Below are 17497 nucleotides of genomic sequence, written 5' to 3' on the forward strand. Positions count from 1 at the left end.
GTTTTCATTGGAACAGAATGTAGACAGGAGGTTTATTGTGAGCATTTTGCAGAAAGGTGTGGAGTAAGTAAAGTGTTGGATGCATTGAACAATTCAACTCTTTTTTCCATTTATAACATAACCAGAGAATATGGACACAAATTACTGTTAAACTTACACATTACTCCTAGATATGATGCAACCATATGGGTTAAAGAGATGGTCGGGCTGGGCGCGGTGGCTCACGCCTGTAATCCCAGCACTTTGGGAGGCCAAGGCGGGTGGATCACGAGGTCAGGAGATCAAGACTATCCTGGTTAACACGGTGAAACCCCGTCTCTACTAAAAATACAAAAAAATTAGCTGGGCATGGTGGCTGGCGCCTGTAGTCCCAGCTACTCGGGTGGCTGAGGCAGGAGAATGGCGTGAACCCGGGAGCTGGAGCTTGCAGTGAGCCAAGATCATGCCACTGCACTCCAGCCTGGGCGACAGAGCGAGACTCCGTCTCAAAAAGAAAAAAAAGAGATTGTCAGGGAAAGGAGAATTCTTAGAATTCTGGGAAGTTTGGAAAACCTTCCCACTAGCATAATTTGCCTTTGGGCCGTATTGGATTATATTGAAATGTGCGTCTATACTGAGATAAGGGTGAGAGTCCCCGTCCACTGTCAGCACAGTGACTACAAGAAGGCCCAGAGGAAGTCCTGTGACAAGCAGACAGCATGAACTGGCACAATTGTGCAATCATTTCCTCACAGACCTTCTCAAGGCACAGCAATTCTCATTTGATAAAGGGTATGGAGAGAAATTTCTAATATAACAAACAAAAACAAATCTTGTCACTTGAATTTATTTTCCAAGGCAAACAAACAAAAATCACCTTCATGATATTAGATGAAAAAAAAAAATCTCCTTCAGTTAAACATTTAAACTTGCAGTCTATTTGGGTATTAGTTTTTAAATAGAACTTGTATCTTTCTTTCGCGTCCCTGAAAGTTCTAGGCAGATTGTGATTCATTGTTGCCTCCCTTTCGCTTTTGTTTACAGATCTGACCGCTGTTTTACAGGGCATCAAAGTGGCTGAGAGCTTGTGTTCTGAGGCTGACTGCCTTGGTTTGAATAACTGCTCTCTCTTTTGCTTCATGACCTTGGGAAGTTCCTTTGTGTTTCTAAGTTTTAGTGTTCTCATCTGTAGAATGGGGATGATAGTAGCTCTGATTCAGGGTATTTTGAGGATTAGATGAGATAATAGCACAAAGAAAGAGTGAGGTGTTAGAGCTCCTCTTTAGGGAGAATTAAAGGAGAAGGAAATGTAGGGCACAGTGCCTGTGATATAGCGTATAGGTAATAATGTTAGCTATTGTTAGAAAGGTTTGGAATGTCGTTGTTGGACCTGGTAGTTATCAGACCCATAGACATTGGATTTACATGAGCCAGAGACAGTGGGAAGACGAAAATTGAAATTAATAATTTCCTTGCATGTGTTAAATTTGTGACTGCCCTGGTCAAGGCTGAAAACCTTGTAGTAGTCATCCTTGCCTCTTCCTCCTCCTCTACCCTCACTTCTAATTACTAGGTACATACTCTCAATTCTACCTTGCTGGTGTTTTCCATTAGTCGTTTTTTTCCCATTGTCTCTTGCCACCAGCTCACGTTCTCATTATTTCTTGCCTAGACTATTGCCACAGTCTTTTTTTTTTTTTTTTTTTTTTTGAGACGGAGTTTCGCTCTTGTTGCCCAGGCTGGAGTGCAATGGTGTCATCTTGGCTCACAGCAACCTCCGTCTCCCAGGTTCAAGCGATTCTCCTGCCTCAGCCTCCTGAGTAGCTGGGATTACAGGCATGTGCAACCACACCCAGCTAATTTTGTTGTTTATTTATTTATTACTATTTTTAGTAGAGACGGGGTTTCTCCATGTTGGTCAGGCTGGTCTGGAACTCCTGACTTCAGGTGATCCGCCTGCCTTGGCCTCCTAAAGTGCTTGGATTACAGGCGTGAGCCACTGCGCCTGGCCCATTACAGCAGTCTTAAGTGACCTTCCTCTCTTCACCTCTAACCACTGACATCCCATCACTGCCACCAGTTCATCTCAGCACAATAAATCAATAAATGTAAACAATCTTAGATCTATTAAGAGGTGACAGCGTGCTGGCGACCCTCGCAGCCCTCGCTCGCTCTCGGTGCCTCCTCGGCCTCGGCCCCCACTCTGGCGCCATTTGAGGAGCCCTTCAGCCCGCCGCTGCACTGTGGGAGCCCCTTTCTGGGCTGGCCAAGGCTGCAGCCGGCTCCCTCAGCTTGCGGGGAGGTGTGGAGGGAGAGGTGCAGGCAGGAACCGGGGCTGCACGCGGTGCTTGCGGGCCAGCGCGAGTTCCAGGTGGGCATGGGCTCAGCGGGCCCTGCACTCGGAGCAGCCAGCCGGCTCAGCCGGCCCTGGGCAGTGAGGGGCTTAGCACCTGGGCCAGCATCTGCTGTGCTCAATTTCTTGCGGGGCCTTAGTTGCCTTCCCCTGGGGCAGGGCTTGGGACCTGCAGCCCGCCATGCCTGAGCCTCCCCCCGACTCTGTGGGTTCCTGTGCTCCTGTGCGGCTCAAGCCTCCCCGACGAGCACCGCCCCCTGCTCCAGGTCGCCCAGTCCCATTGACCACCCAAGGGCTGAGGAGTGCGGGCACATGGCGCGGGACTGGCAGGCAGCTCCACCTGCGGCCCGGTGCGGGATCCACTGGGTGAAGCCAGCTGGGCTCCTGTGTCTGGTGGGGACTTGGAGAACATTTATGTCTAGCTAAGGGATTGTAAATACACCAATCGGCACTCTGTATCTAGCTCAAGGTTTGTAAACACACCAATCAGCATCCTGTGTCTAGCTCAGGGTTTGTGAATGCACCAATCGACACTGTATCTAGCTACTCTGGTGGGGACTTGGAGAACCTTTATGTCTAGCTAAGGGACTGTAAATACACCAATCGGCATTCTGTATCTAGCTAAACTAGTGGGGATGTGGAGAACTTTTGTGTCTAGCTCAGGGATTGTAAGCACACCAATCAGCACCCTGTCAAAACGGACCAATCAGCTCTCTGTAAAATGGACCAATCAGCAGGATGTGGGTGGGGCCAGATAAGAGACTAAAAGCAGGCTGCCCAAGCTAGCGGTGGCAACCTGCTGGCATGCGCTTCCATACTGTGGAAGCTTTGTTCGTTCACTCTTTGCAATAAATCTTGCTGCTGCTCACTCTTTGGGTCCACAATGCCTTTATGAGCTGTAACACTCACCGCAAAGGTCTGCAGCTTCACTCCTGAAGCCAGCGAGACCACAAACCCACCGGGAGGAGCAAACAACTCCAGACGCTCCACTTTAAGAGCTGTAATGCTCACCACGAAGGTCCATAGCTTCACTCTTGAGCCAGCGAGACCATGAACCCACCAGCAAAGAAACTCCGAACACATCCAAACATCAGAAGGAACATTCTGGACATGCCACTTTTAAGAACTGTAACACTTAAACACTCACCGTGAGGGTCTGTGGCTTCATTCTTGAAGTCAGTAAGACCAAGAACCCACCAATTCTGGACACACTGTCACCCAGTCAGGTGATTCACAAACCTGGCTCCATATCAGAATCACCTCAGGAGCTTGTTAAAAATACAATTGTGGGCCAGGCATGGTGGCTCACACTTGTAATCCCAGCACTTTGGGAGGCCAAGGTGGGTGGATCACCTGAGGTCAGGAGTTCAAGACCAGCCTGGTCAACATAGTGAAACCCCGTCTCTACTAAAATACAACAAAAATTTAGCCGGGCATGGTGGTGGGTGCCTGTAGTCCCAGCTACTTGTGAGGCTGAGGCAGGAGAATCACTTGAACCCAGGAGGTGGAGGTTGCAGTGAGCTGAGATTGCACCACTGCTCTCCAGCTTGGGCCACACAGCAAGACTGTTAAAAAAAAAAAAAAATTAGCTGGGCATGGTGGCACACACCTGTAGTCCCAGCTACTCAGGAGGCTGAGACACGAGAATCTCTTGAATCCGGGAGGCGGAGGTTGCAGTGAGCTGAGATGGCACCACGGCACTCCAGCCTGGGTGACAGAGTGAGAGTCTGTCTCAAAAAAAAAAAAAAAAAATACAATTGGTAGAGACCCTGCCCCAAACCTGAAAACTGTAGATCAAGGGACTAATTTATTTTTATTTTTATTTTATTTCATTTTTGAGACAGAGTCTTGCTCTGTCACCCAGGCTGGAGTGCAATGACACGATCTCATCTCACTGCAACCTCCTGGTTTCAAGCGATTCTCCTGCCTCAGCCTACCAAGTAGCTGGGATTACAGGTGTGCGCCACCAAGCCTGACTAATTTTTGTATTTTTAGTAAAGGTGGGGTTTCACCATGTTGGCCAGGCTGGTCTCCAACTCCAGACCTCAATTAATCTGCCCGCCTGGGCCTCCCGAAGTGCTGGGATTACAGGCGTGAGCCACTGTGCCCAGTCTCAACGGACTAATTTAACCTCCCTCAACTTGCCATCGACCCCCACACTGTTCTGAGATTTAGATAGAGTCATCCTCGTGTATAGATGCACCACAGCCCCTGAGAAAGAGTGTTTATCTTGCTCTCATGGGAAGTTAATTGCAGATGCACTGCCAGGATCTTTGTCTTCTTGGGGCACAGTTATGCCACTTCCCAGTCAGAAACTTTCAGCGCCTCCCCTCTGTTTTCAGAGTACAGCCCAAGCCCTTGGGCTTGGCATTTACGGACTTCCATGATCTATTTTCAAACTTTTTCTCAGTTTCAGAGCCCAAGTTTGTCCCTTGTCCTGGGTCCTCCGTTCCTTGCATATGTTCTGCACTTTGCTCTTTTTGCATATGTTCCTGTTCAACTCTGGCGTGGCTTTTCACCCATTGCCCACCTGCTGAAATTTTCTTAGGATTCTGTCCACCTCACATGGATGTGAAGGCTGTATAATTGTCAGAACCCTGAGCTTATGAGGGCCCCCCACTTGGTTTAATGTTCTGCTTTCACTGTTTTGAAATTCTTAATAATTGATGGACAAGGGTCCCCACATTTTTTCCCGTTTTAGCTTCTCAACAAGTCCCTACTTTTTTTTTTTTTTTTTTTTTTTGCAGTAGTTCCTACAGATTAGGTAGGAGCTCCTGACTGCCACAATAGATCTAGGGTAGAGGCTGAGATTTTGCATTTCTGACAAGATCCCAGGCAATGCTGATGCCTTTGGTCCTTGGATCACACTTTGAGTAGCAAGGGTCAGTCTGAAGTATGGTAGAACCAATAACTTGGAAGGAACCTGAAAGACAGTATGGAGCTGAAGTCCCTGGCAGCTGAAATACTCATCACAAACTGTTAAGTGAGACATAAATTTGTATATTCCTTAACATTCTGTATTTTGGAGTATCTTTGTTAAAGCAAGTTAGCCTTACCCTACTAAAGGAAGTGAAGGAGAGCAGGTCTCACAGGTCTTTCTGTCCTTTTCTAATTTGGAAAAAGCCTATGAGGTGTGCAATGGGAACTTGGCTCTGAGTGGGTCAAACATAAGCTTATGCTCTCTGGTTCGCTTCCTCCAGTGCTGGTGGGGGCTGACTGGAATGGCCTTTCTGATCTGAGGGGTTGGAGACTGATTTTGAAAGAAGTCTTCTTAGACTTCTAGCCCAGACCATGCAGTGCAGCCCAACTTACCAGAGTTCTGCTTTGAAGTTTGGGGCCAAACCCCAACCAACAATAGAGTGCTGGTCATTGTCCTCAGAACTTATCTCCATTGGGGACCTTGTGGGTTTGATTGGGCATAAAATTCATATAGTCCTTGTATCCCCTAACCATAAAGGCCATCATATTACCCTCATTTTACCCCAACCTCTAACAAAGTACCTATGTTGTAAGAAAACAAAAACAAGTTATTTCAAGCAAAAGATTATGTAGTGTGTTACGATCTTGTTGCTAGGAATGTCACCATGTCCCTAAACCTATTAAAGCCCCATAGCATCCCTAAATTCCTTCAGTGTCTTATGGAGCACTGTGCTCCAAATCATGTACCCCCTGGGAGTGGCATCTGTGTGGGATCACAAGGGTTATGGCAGATTTCATTAGTCCATGGTGGTTTACATTTCTCTGTCTCTCCCAGTCGCCCTGCCTCTTTCCCCATCTTGGCTACCCAGTATAGTTTCTTCTTGTCTCTTTTATTCTCAGTCTAAGATCCAGTCCATTCCTTTGTTCCCAAGTGAACTTGCTGTGTCCAGATCTTACTTTCAAAAAGCAAAGCTTTGCACTGTGTATCAGATGCAGCCTATCAACTACTTCAGACCTGCTGGCCCCCTCCTCTTTCTCCAGCCACTGCTACAGCGATGAGTTCCACCATAGGCTTTAATTCATTTCACGCAGGTACAATCTGGCAGCACCTTGCTTTGGGTCTGCTCCGTGGACCTTCTACTTCCCACTCCAGGTAAACCCGCTGGACACCATGTGTGCATAGCCAACAAATGCAGAAAAATTAACAATGGTGGGGCCCCCTTTGACCAAAGGGAGATGGAAGCCAGTTGCTAGGTGCCTTTCATTTTGGACTCCTGTTGGAGAGCACTGAGACACTTTTTATGATGTTCCTCTGAAGGTCCCAGTGGCGTCAGTTATGTGGCTCTTATGCATGGCCAGCTGTATAATGTGTCCCTGTATTGGCCTTGCTCCTCCCTGTTTTACTCCACTGTCTCACTCCTGCTGCCCATGTTCATTCCCCAAATAAAATACCTACACACAAGACTTTGTTTCCGCTTTCTTTTCAGGAGAATCCATGCTAAGAATTGTGGAAAGGTGGCGGAGGTGGGAAGCGGGTGCAGTGGGAAGAGTCTGCTATTCTTTGAGGCTTTATCACATAGACTTAGTCTGTTATCTAAGTTGAGGGTGTATTAGGTAAGAAACAGTAGTTACCCAGTCATCATTGCAGGCTGGGTCTTCTCTCTCCACACGACTTGCTTCCTTTTCCTCCCACTTTGATGTCCTCCACATCTGTTCAGCAGAGCTCCCTGACCCTACCTGCAGATGCAGCACAACTTATGGCGTGGTATAGGAACTACTGAAGGATCCTCAACCTCTAGTCTCTAGGCAAGCCTCCAACTACACTCTGGGGTACTAGGGAGAGTGGCATATCCACACTTATTCAATAGCGAGAGACCCAAAGGCGTTGCTTCTGATCAAGGAACTAATTTTACAAAAAATGAAGTATGACGGGGTCGCATGCTTATGGAATTCACTGCTCTTACCATGTTCCCTATCTTCCTGAAGAAGAGAGGAGGTCTCCACTGCTGAATCTCTTGTCCCTGTTCAGTGTATCACAGGTTCTGGAGTCAGACAAACAAGCCTGCAGTCTTGGCTCTGCACCTGTTACATGTGTGACCTTGGAGAAGACCTGAGCACATACCTCTAAGCCTGTTTATCCAACTGAGAACATCAAAGGCTTCTCTGCAGTGTCAATCAGATAAATCATGTAAAGTATAGGACACAGTCTTGCAATTGCAATGTAAAAGATGGCAGTGATTCTAGTTACTATTCACTGGCGTTCCATATTCCAGCAGAGTTTGGACTGCCACTAGTGTGTGCCTGTATTGAGGCTCTTATTGTGTTGTGTCTACCTACATATCTCACTTTCTCTTTAGAACAATAAACATTGTCAAATGACAATGAGTGAGACTAATGTATCTTGTGAACAGTTACACAGGACAATAGAAATGAAAGTGTTTTTATGAACTGTTCAAATGCTAGTTATGTTACAGGGGCTTCCAGTCCAGCAGGGGAACTGACATACAAAACCAGTTCTGAGAGTAGGGGGTAAAGATGAACCAGCAGGTGTGAACAAAGTGCTTGGGAGCCACAAACTCTGCCCCAGAGTGTGGTTCATGGCTACTGGGAAGGCTCTTCAAGGAAGTGGAATTTTTGTCTGGACATGAATTCTAAGTCAGTGAAAAGAAAGATGAGGGAAACAAATGGGAGAGCCATTCTTTAGGGAGAATAAAGAGAAACTTTAAAAATTGGGTCAGTCAGAAGCAGGGTGATGTCCCTAAAAATAATAATAATAAAATAAGAAAATAAAATTTTAAAATGAGATCAGGAGTAGGGGCTAGTGTTGGTGAGATTAATGTATCAGTTGCCAGGACTCTTGGGATGAGGCTTTCCAAAGCCTCATGGAAACATCATTGAAGACAAGGCCAGGAGGTCGAGAAGGGGGCAGGACACAACTGACAGGGCAGTGAAGAGATCTGGGCATACAGAGGCCTGGGAATAGCAATAAAATGACTGGTGAGGCCTCTGCATGACCAGGGAGAGGGGGTGGGTGAGCGATGTGATACAATTGATCGACGTAGCCACAGGTATAAAAGGAAGGGTTTAACATAGAGAGTTATTAATGGCTAACATGAGATTAGCTACTAAGGGATAAAAAACACAGAAAGAAATAAATTCGGGAAAGGGCTCCTCACAAGGCTGAGATTAAATCTTGCGGGAGAGTGTGTGGCTGTAGCCACTGGGTGGCAGGAAGCTTTTGCTGGGTGCCACAAGCCAAAGCTGACAAGTAAGGAGCTCTCCATTGAGGTGCTGGCAAAACGTGCCGGGGTGCAGTTGAACTCACTGGTAATGTGGCTGGGGTTCCTACAAACTCACTGGGCAGCTGCTCACATGAGGCAAGGGGTGGGATGCTGCTGAAGCCCCTGGGATCCTGTGGGGGTGGCCACTGAACTCATCATGCCCTTGCCTCAGGGATGCCCAGTGTGCCCAGGAGTTGTCTCCCACCCACCAAGGCTCCACCTTCACCTAGATGTGCATGGATCGCCCCTTCATACTAAACAGGCAGTCTATACCACAAGGAATAACACAGTTTCCACAAATTCCACTTCTTAAGTATTTATTAGATACCTATTGTGTGCCCTCTCCCAGCTTTGTATCCCTGCCCTGAGGGCCTCACAGCCAGGTCTCCTGAGAGCAGAGTGAAGAGGCTCAGTATTTATCAGGCAGGCCAGCAGGTCGGAAGTGATTGGGGTCTTTGCCACTCCTGCCCCATTCATTGGCAGCCTGATCAGCCAGCGTGTCCTCCGCACCATGGCCTGTGAGTCTCTGGAAATGCTGTCTGGCATCACTTTAATCAAGGCAAGCAAGAAGGAGATTAATCATCAGGCCAATGAGCAACAGCCCACCCTCCCATTCTCCCCGTTCCAAGGGAGGGCTCAGAGAGGAGCCCAGAAAGACCAAGGAAGGAGGGGTGAAAACACTGACCCTGCCTGGGCACTGCCCCACTCAGCCAGTCTGGGCACCCCTAGGCTGGATGAACAGCACCCAGAGAGGGAGGGTGAGGAATCACTCACTCCTACCATCCACTCAGACCCTCACACTGAGCACAGAGGCAGAGAGAGGGCAAGAAGAGGAGGGACCGCAGCCTCTAACATCAATACAAGGAGCTCGTCTCCCTCCTGACTGTCTGAGGCAGGCAAGCTCTGCTCACCCAGCCCTGGCGTCCCAGGAGCTCCAGTTACCTGATCACTTCTGCGGCCCAGGCACCCCCAGGTCCCCTTTTGGCAGCATCATAGTTCCCCCGAGCATGGAAGTATTTGTCTGAGTTGATGTAATTGGCTTCTCTCATGTCAGAGTAGGCTCTCCACATGTCCCGAGCCCCTGGAAAGGAAAGGAAAGGCAGAAGAGATATCAGGAGAACATAAGGACTCCGACACCACCTTAGAGGGGAATGAAAGGACAACTCTTCCACTGACTTCAAGCTTTCAGCCTGTGATCATAGCAGCCTTGGATACCATGGGTTGAGAAGCACATTCCTTTATCCTAGTTGGCTTCTCCAGGTCCCCTGGTGAAGAGCCACTGCTATAGAATGAAGCTGCCTATGATAAGATCCAGGAGTGTATATGATGAGGTGGTGACATGGAATACTGATGCTGAGAAAGGTGGCAGACACAGAGTACTTCTGCCCTGACTACTAAAGTATATATATATATATATATATATTTTTTTAGACAGAGTCTCGCTCTGTCGCCCAGGCTGGAGTGCAGTGGTGCTATCTCAGCTCATTGCAACCTCCACCTCCCGGGTTCAAGAGATTCTTCTGCCTCAGCCTCCTGAGTAGCTGAGATTACAGGCATGCACCACTACGCCTGGCTAATTTTTGTATTTTTAGTAGAGACGGGGATTTCACCATGTTGGTCAGGCTGGTCTCGAACTCCTGACCTTGTGATCCCCCTGCCTTGGCCTCCCAAAGTGCTGGGATTACAGGCGTGAGCCACCGCACCCAGACCTAAAGTACATATTCTTGCAAATGGAATACACGTCATTGTGACCTGAGTTCCAGTGACTGTTAGGAGTTCAAAGGCCCTAAACACTTTCTCAGTAGGCTGTACTGATGCTGTGGGTTGCTTGAGGAAGCAATAGGGCAGTGGTGCTCCACCTTGGCTACACTTTCTTTTTATTTTTTCTTTTTTTTTAGATGGAGTCTCGCTGGAGCACACTGGTGCGATCTCTAGTCACTGCAACCTCTGCTTCTGGGGTTCAAGTGATTCTCGTGCTTCAGCCTCCTGAGTAGCTGGGATTACAAGTGCATACCACCACGCCTGGCTACATTTTAGTATTTTTAGTAGAGACGGGGTTTCATCATGTTGGCCAGGCTGCTTGGGAACTCATGACCTCAAGTGATTCATCCACCTTGGCCTCCCAAAGTGCTGGAATTACAGGTGTGAGCCTTGGCTGCACTTTCTAACCACCCAGAGAGAAACTGAAAGTCCCAATGCCCAGGCCACACCCCAGGCCAGTTTCTGCAGACTCTGTTGGGGAGTTGCAGGCATGGGTAGTTCAGGTGATGCCAAGGTGTGCCTGAGATTCATAACCATCAACCTCTAGGAGGTGGTCAGTGATGCATCTACCTGGTAAGAGCCCTGACCTCAAGCACAGCTGGGTTCAAACCTCTGCCCTGCCACCTGCTGACTGGCAGTAAGTCCCTGGGCATTGGCCTCAGCTGCTCTAAGCCTCAGCTTTCTCACCTTCCAAGAGGGGAAGATGCCTGCCTCACAGAGTCATTCTGAAACTAAATGAGAAAATGCTCTGGTCCTTGTGGGGGCTTCACGAATGTTAGTTCCCAGCTCTTGTCAAGAAGGCTGGAGAAGGAATGGAAATAGAACAAACCAGGAAGGGAGCCCCTGACAGAGTGAGGCTAAAGAGCCCTGTACATTATCCAACTAGGAAATCGAAGGAGGAAAGAGAAAGAAGACAGAAGAGTCAACAGCCTTAGCCATACTCTTATGCGATTTATGCTGAGGGACATTTTATACCAATTGCAGGCCTTATTTTGCATCTTCTACTCAAAACAAACAGCTCAGCTGCTCCTGGAAAGGATGATTGTTCTTTCTCTGAGTAACTGACTGACAATAATCCTCGACTCTCTAATCTGTGTAGCAGCTCCCCAGGCACCCGGCACATCCTGCACATTGGGCAGCACAACCTAAGGCAGCGGCTCAAATCTTAAGGAAGCACAAAAATACCCCGTGTGCGTTGTTACTGGATGCCCCGTCCCTTACGGCTCAGGAGATGTGTTTTTGATACACCTTGCAGCGGCTTCTGAAACGTGATCCATCCACTGAACACACCCTGAGAAGCTGCACTACGGGCAAAGGAGATATTCCCAGCAGCTCTGAAAGATTCGAGACAGGCAAGCCAGCAAACCCTAGTTCCTGGCAGGCCTCACCAACGCAGACACTAGCAACTCCATGGTTCAAAAGCAGCCTTCCGAAAGCGTCATTTTCCCCAGTTTATCAGGTCCAGGGCGATGTTTCTCTTCAGAAATCCTGCAAACCTTCTGAAGCCTTACCATCAAAAGCCTCACCAAGGAACGAAAAGAAGCTTCGGCTGCTGACACCCAGGACCAAGGAGCAGAAAATCAGGCCCGTGAGAAGCTTCGTGGTGCTGAAATGAAAGGAGAAGTCAGGCAGTCGCCCACAAGACTGGCACAGCTTCCCTTGGGACTTATATTCCGATGAGAGCCTGGTTATTTCCACTGGATCTTATTAGAGTCTCAGTGGCTCATCTAGGAAACCTTGCAGCAGGACCTCACTCAGAGCCAGAAGCCCTCGGTTCTGAACCCATCAGCCCTGAAGCCTGACTGCGTAAGAGGATGCCAACGTGGCATTGATGGAGGAAGGCGGGAGTTACGACCAGACTGTCACTCCCTCAAGTAACCTATAATTCCCCACAATGCATTTACTGTGTGTTCCCTCTGCCCAGCACAGAACTCAACATGGGATAAACACAAAGCAGGATGATTATTTTTTATTCTTAAAGCCTTTAGCACCTGGTATTCCCAGGTGGTCTCCCATCCAAGTACTACCAGGCCCGACCCTGCTTACCTCTCTAGATCAGAGGAGGTAAGACACCTTCAGAATGGTATGGCTGTATGCCCCAGGATAACTATTTTTTAAAGGAAATGACAATCTTGTTGGGAAAGAGAAAACACAGTAAGTTTTAAAATCGCTCCTTGATGTGCTCCTCACCTGATCTGTGCTGTAGCTGAGCTGCGGGTCCCTGCCTGCCAGAGAGAGGTGGCTGCTATTTATACTGAGCCTTCCATGCTGGTCTCTTGGGAGGGAAGAAAAGCTGGATGTGGTCCCTGGGGAAAGTCCCTGCAGGTCATTTCCCCTACAAAACAGTCTAAGACAAGTTCCTGGACGCCAGTGGTGTCTTCATTCCAGGTCATTTATCCCAGTTGTGCAACCTGAGGGAACAAGATGTGCCTGGCAGCTGTCAGGGCAGGAGACCAGCTCTGCTCCTCAGCATTGAGGGGGCTGAGGCTGCGGAGTTGAGAGTGGGAGCCCCGTGATGGTGGCACCTGGGCTGCTGGAAGGTGTGGAGTGAGGGCAGCTTTGAAGCCAGCTCCTGACTGTACCTGTCATTTCCTCAGGATGGGCTCTGCTGGGCCACATGGCAGATGCCTCTGAAATGAAGTCCCTCTGAGTTCATATCTAAAGCTTCAAAGCTGACAGACTAGGTCCAGCACAGTTGCTCACTCCTATAATCCCAATGCTTTTGGAGGCCAAGGCAGGAGGATCACTTGGGTCAAGAGTTTAAGATCAGTCTGTGCAAAATTGTAAGACCTTGTCTCTACAAAATATAAAAATAAATGGACCGGGTGTGGTAGTGTGCACCTGCAGTCCCAGCTAGTCAAGAGGCTGAAGCAGAAGGATTGCTGGAGACCCAGGAGGTCAAGGTTGCAGTGAGCTATAATCACGCCACTGCACTCCAGCCTGGGTGACAGAGCAAGACCCTGTGTCTAAAAGAAAACAAAATAAAACTAGCAGCCTAGCCCTGCCATGTCTCATGTGTGCCCTGGAAGGCTCCTTCCACCCCTCAGTCTAGATATCCCGAGATTTACCTCCTCAGCACAGAAAAGCCCTGCTCAGCTGGCCTAGTCAATTAGGAAATTAGGAAGGCAGGAAGGAAGTGGTCAGTACCAGAGCCCAGCAGGGCTGAGGCCAGGACATGCAGAGAGGCTGGTGGACACAGCAGCAACTGTGGTTTCTTCTTCTCCAGTCCATTTTCACTCTTTTATTTTTTCTTTCTTTCCTTCCTTCCTTCATTTTCTTCCTTCCTCTCTCTTTCTCCTTCCTTCCTCTCTTTTTCTTCCTTCCTTCCTTCTTTCCTTCCTTCCTCCCTTCCTTCTTTCCTTCCTTCCTTCCTCCCTCTCTGTCTTCCTCCTTCCTTCCTCTCTCTCTTCCTCCTTCCTTCCTCTCTTCCTTCCTTGCTTCTTTCCCTCCTTTCTTCCTCTTTCCCTCCCTCCCTTCCCTCCCTCCTTCCTTCCTTCTTTCTTTCCTTCCTCCCTTCTTCCTTCCTTCTTTTTTTCCTCCTTTCCTTCCTGTCTCTTTCTCCTTCTTTCCTTCCTCTCTCTTTCTTTCCTCTTTTCTTTTCTTTCTTTCGCACCTGGTATTCCCAGGTGGTCTCCCATCCAAGTACTACCAGGCCTGACCCTGCTTACCTCCCTAGATCAGAGGAGATAAGGCACCTTCAGAATGCTATGAATATAGGCCTCAGGATAACTACTTTTTAAAGGAAATGACAATCTTGTTGGGAAAGAGAAAAGAGTAAGTTTTAAAAACACTCCTTGGCATACTCCTCACCTGATCCTCCTCTCCTCCCCTCCTCTCCCCTCTCCTCTCCTCTCCTCTCCTCTCCTCTCCCCTCCCCTCCCCTCTCCTCTCCTCTCCCCTCCCCTCCCCTCTCCTCTCCTCTCCCCTCCCCTCTCCTCTCCTCTCCTCTCCCCTCCCCTCCCCTCCCCTCCCCTCCCCTCCTCTCAAGACAGGGTCTTGCTCTGTTGCCTGGGCTGGAGTGCAGTGGTGCAATCATGGCTCACTGCAGCCTCAGCCTCCCAGGTTTAAGTGATCCTTGCATCTCAACCTCCCAAGTAGCTGGGACTACAGTTGTTTGCCAACATGTCTGAGTAATTTTTTAAATTTTTAGTACAGTAGGAGTTTCACCATGTTGCCCAGGCTGGTCTCAAATTCCTAACCTGCAGTCTTCCTGCCTTGGCCTCCCAAAGTGCTGAGATTATAGGCATGAGCTACCATGCCCAGCCAGAAGTTCATATCTGATTGCTTCTATTTTTCAGTGAAATAGGAAGCAAAGTTGTCAACTGAGAAGAGAATGAACGAGGAGTTGTGGGAAGTTTCAGGAGAGAAGACAAGTAGAAAGTGGACATCTAGGAAAGGAAGAATGTGACTGAACTTGAGAAAGGTAGTGGATTGTCTAGTAGCTCAAGGTCAACGACCATGAATTTAAAGTGAGACTAGTCATAGCAGTCGTGCTTTTTCTTCTGATCACATTCAGCTGCCAAGGTTCACTTTTAGCAAGTGGCAAATTGAATATCACTGTGCAATAAATGCTTGTTGAATTGCATGACTGAATACATGTGAAGGTCAAAGGAGGAGGATTTATTTAAAGATGAGAGAGGGTTACAGGGCACAGGGAGAATGTTAAGAGAGAGTGACTGAGGGTAAAAGATAGGGCATAACATAGACTTCAACGACCAAGGGACCACAGAGCCACTGGGGACAAGGTTGCCCAGAGTGTAGCACGAGCAGGTCTTCCTCTGAGACAGGAAGGAGAGAAGCGATAACAAGGAAGATGCATTTTGAGATGAAGGACAGAGATCCTGAGGGAAACCAGCAGGCCCTTTCCTTTACCAGTCATAGAACTCATCGCTCTCCACCTGTTTGCATTTCTGAGTTTGACCCAGAGTGCACAAAACACAGGGATAGGAACCTTGTCAGGCTTATTGACAGATAACTGTTGTCTCTTTAACTCCAAACACAGCACCTCACCTGTAGCAGGTTCTTAGTCATTTTTATTTATTGAAGGAGTCAATGCATGAGTGAAGTAGGAGAAGTCATCTGCAATAGATTGACAGGTTGAAGGTTAAGAAGAATGGAAAAGCTTTGGAACAATGATGTCATTTAGAGATGAACATGGACTTTTTTTTTTAATGTTTGCCTCGCACTAATAACTTTTATTTCACTCAAATTAGAGCAGTAATCTTCCATATTCCCTGCCCAATAATTCAAAGAAAAAAAATCCACAATGATTAGTAAAGAAAAATATAAGAATTAACAGACCTTTTAAATTTGTTTTAAATATCTGAAGATTTAAAAAGTGTTTAAAGTTTGTAATTCCTAGTAGGAAAACATTATCTGAATGAATACCCTAATGGCAAACCACTGTAAAATGCTTCAGCTGCATCTGGGGGAGAGGGGTAGGGATTATCTTCAAAGCACCCCAGCTCTCTTGATGAGAAGGTCAGAGGTACATTGGTTTGTATTATTGCGACATCCATAAGGTGATCTAGGTTGCTTTTCCTTCAGCAGGGCTTTATTTATCAGAAGGGCATTACGCTTGACCTCCAAATTTGGCTGACAATTTCCTGATGAGATTCATAACCTTTGGGTTGCTCTGGTATTTTGACATATTTGCTGGGTTCTGAGCCACATCCTGGAAGGCCACCATAACTTCTGGATCCTGCATGGCTGCAAGAGCCTCTGGATCACTAAGAATTTAATTGAGTCCAGGCATTCCGGCCATTCCAGGCATGTCCCCTCCCATTCCAGGCATTCCTCTGGGAAAATTACCAGGCATTCCCCCAGGAAAGCCACCTGGAAAAGGGCCATACTGAGCTCCTGACTGTCGTCTGGCTTCTTCCTCCTTCTGGGCTCTCTCATGCTCTTCTTGAGCCTTCTTAACTCCTTCTATTCTTTCTTTGATCTCTCGCTCTTCATGTTTTTGCTCATACTTTCTCCAATGTTCTGCAATTTTCTGTGCCCTAGGCTGAACTTCTTTCAGCATTGCACTAGCATCTTCATCACAATCCAATTTACAGGCAAGGACAAGATCACGGACTGCTTCTTCCCAGTGGCCTAGAAGTCTGTGTGCTTTCCCCCACCACTTGTAAGGCTGAGCTGAATCAGGATTTATTTCAATGGCTCTGTCACAGTTTCGGATGGCAGCATTTGGCTTCTGTAATTTGATGAAGACACTGGCCCTCTTGGCATACAAAATGGCCAAGCGAGGATTCAGCTTGATGGCACCTGTGAATAAGTCAATGGCTTTCTGGAGTTCACCATCATTTAGGGCTTCAATATCAGCCACTTTTTTATCATTTGCCTGATCCATCATCTCCTCCGTTATCTCTGCATTTTCATCTCCCATTTCTTGAAGAGTCAGTGTCTGGTTCAATCACACCTTCTTTATCAATTTCTAGATCACTTTCCTCACTTGATGCTTCGTCTGCCTTTAAGTCTTCCTCCACCTTCTTACTATCAGGTTTTTCTTCCTTGGTATTTTCTTCTGATTTAGCTTTCTGAGTAGCAGGTGGTACTTTACCTCCCATGCTCTCCACCCACTCCCTCAGGAAGCACATTTCCTCGGTGTGCAGAACGCTCGGATCCTGCTTACACATTTTCACAAAGGCCCGAAGCTCGTTCACTTTGCGGGGGTCCATGGTAGGGAGGTGGTGGGTGAAGCTGGTGGGGTGCGGCCTAGTTCCAGGCCCAGGCGCTGGCTCGGCATGACTGCGCAGAAGGGGACGGCTGCCACGAGTGAACATGGACATTGTTAATATGCAATAAAGTCTCCAGCCTACTTGAAATGTTTTCATTAATTGTCAAAAAACATATTCAGAAGGCAAACCCTTATCATCTCTCCACTGCTCCCAGAGAGATGTTATTAGGCATCATCTTCTGGGTTATGATGGCTTCTTAACTGGCTTCCACATTTCCCCCTTTGCCGCCAACTAGTCTCTTTTCAATATAGCAGCCAGACTGTTACAACACAAGACAACTTCTACCACTCTCCATTCAAAACTCTCCAGAGGATTCCACTTCCACTCATAGTTGAAGTCAAAGCCCTTATAATGGTTTTCAAACTTTACTCAAACTGTCCTAGCTCCTTCCTCTCGTACCTCATCATCCAATTCTCTCCTCTTGCTCATTTTGCTCTGGCCACACTGATCTCCAAACCCCCAGG

General features: G+C 47.8%; 1 protein-coding gene and 1 pseudogene across 1 annotated transcript; both read right to left on the bottom strand.

Annotated features, from left to right (window-relative positions):
• Positions 1–8832: 8832 nt before the first annotated feature.
• On the bottom strand, positions 8833–12570 carry LOC129007229 (serum amyloid A-1 protein-like). Its single transcript, XM_054437804.1, has 4 exons — positions 12484–12570; positions 11805–11899; positions 9475–9613; positions 8833–9080 (listed from the first exon to the last, which is right to left on the bottom strand). The coding sequence occupies exons 3-4, from the start codon at positions 9600–9602 to the stop codon at positions 8942–8944; spliced, it is 267 nt and encodes an 88-aa protein (XP_054293779.1). The 5' UTR covers positions 9603–9613; positions 11805–11899; positions 12484–12570; the 3' UTR covers positions 8833–8941.
• Positions 12571–15846: 3276 nt separating this feature from the next.
• On the bottom strand, positions 15847–16987 carry LOC129007230 (hsc70-interacting protein-like; annotated as a pseudogene).
• Between the last annotated feature and the right edge of the window lie 510 nt (positions 16988–17497).

The sequence above is a fragment of the Pongo pygmaeus genome, chromosome 9, assembly GCF_028885625.2.
Source record: "Pongo pygmaeus isolate AG05252 chromosome 9, NHGRI_mPonPyg2-v2.0_pri, whole genome shotgun sequence".
Taxonomy (NCBI): Eukaryota; Metazoa; Chordata; class Mammalia; order Primates; family Hominidae; genus Pongo; species Pongo pygmaeus.

What these genes read in the sequence shown, in the direction of transcription:
- LOC129007229 (XM_054437804.1), bottom strand. Translation starts at nt 9,602, where the DNA reads ATGTGGAGAGCCTACTCTGACATGAGAGAAGCCAATTACATCAACTCA. An exon ending in TGGGCCGCAGAAGTGATCAG is followed by an intron (nt 9,081 to 9,474) that starts GTAACTGGAGCT and finishes CCTTGATTAAAG; the next exon opens with TGATGCCAGACAGCATTTCC.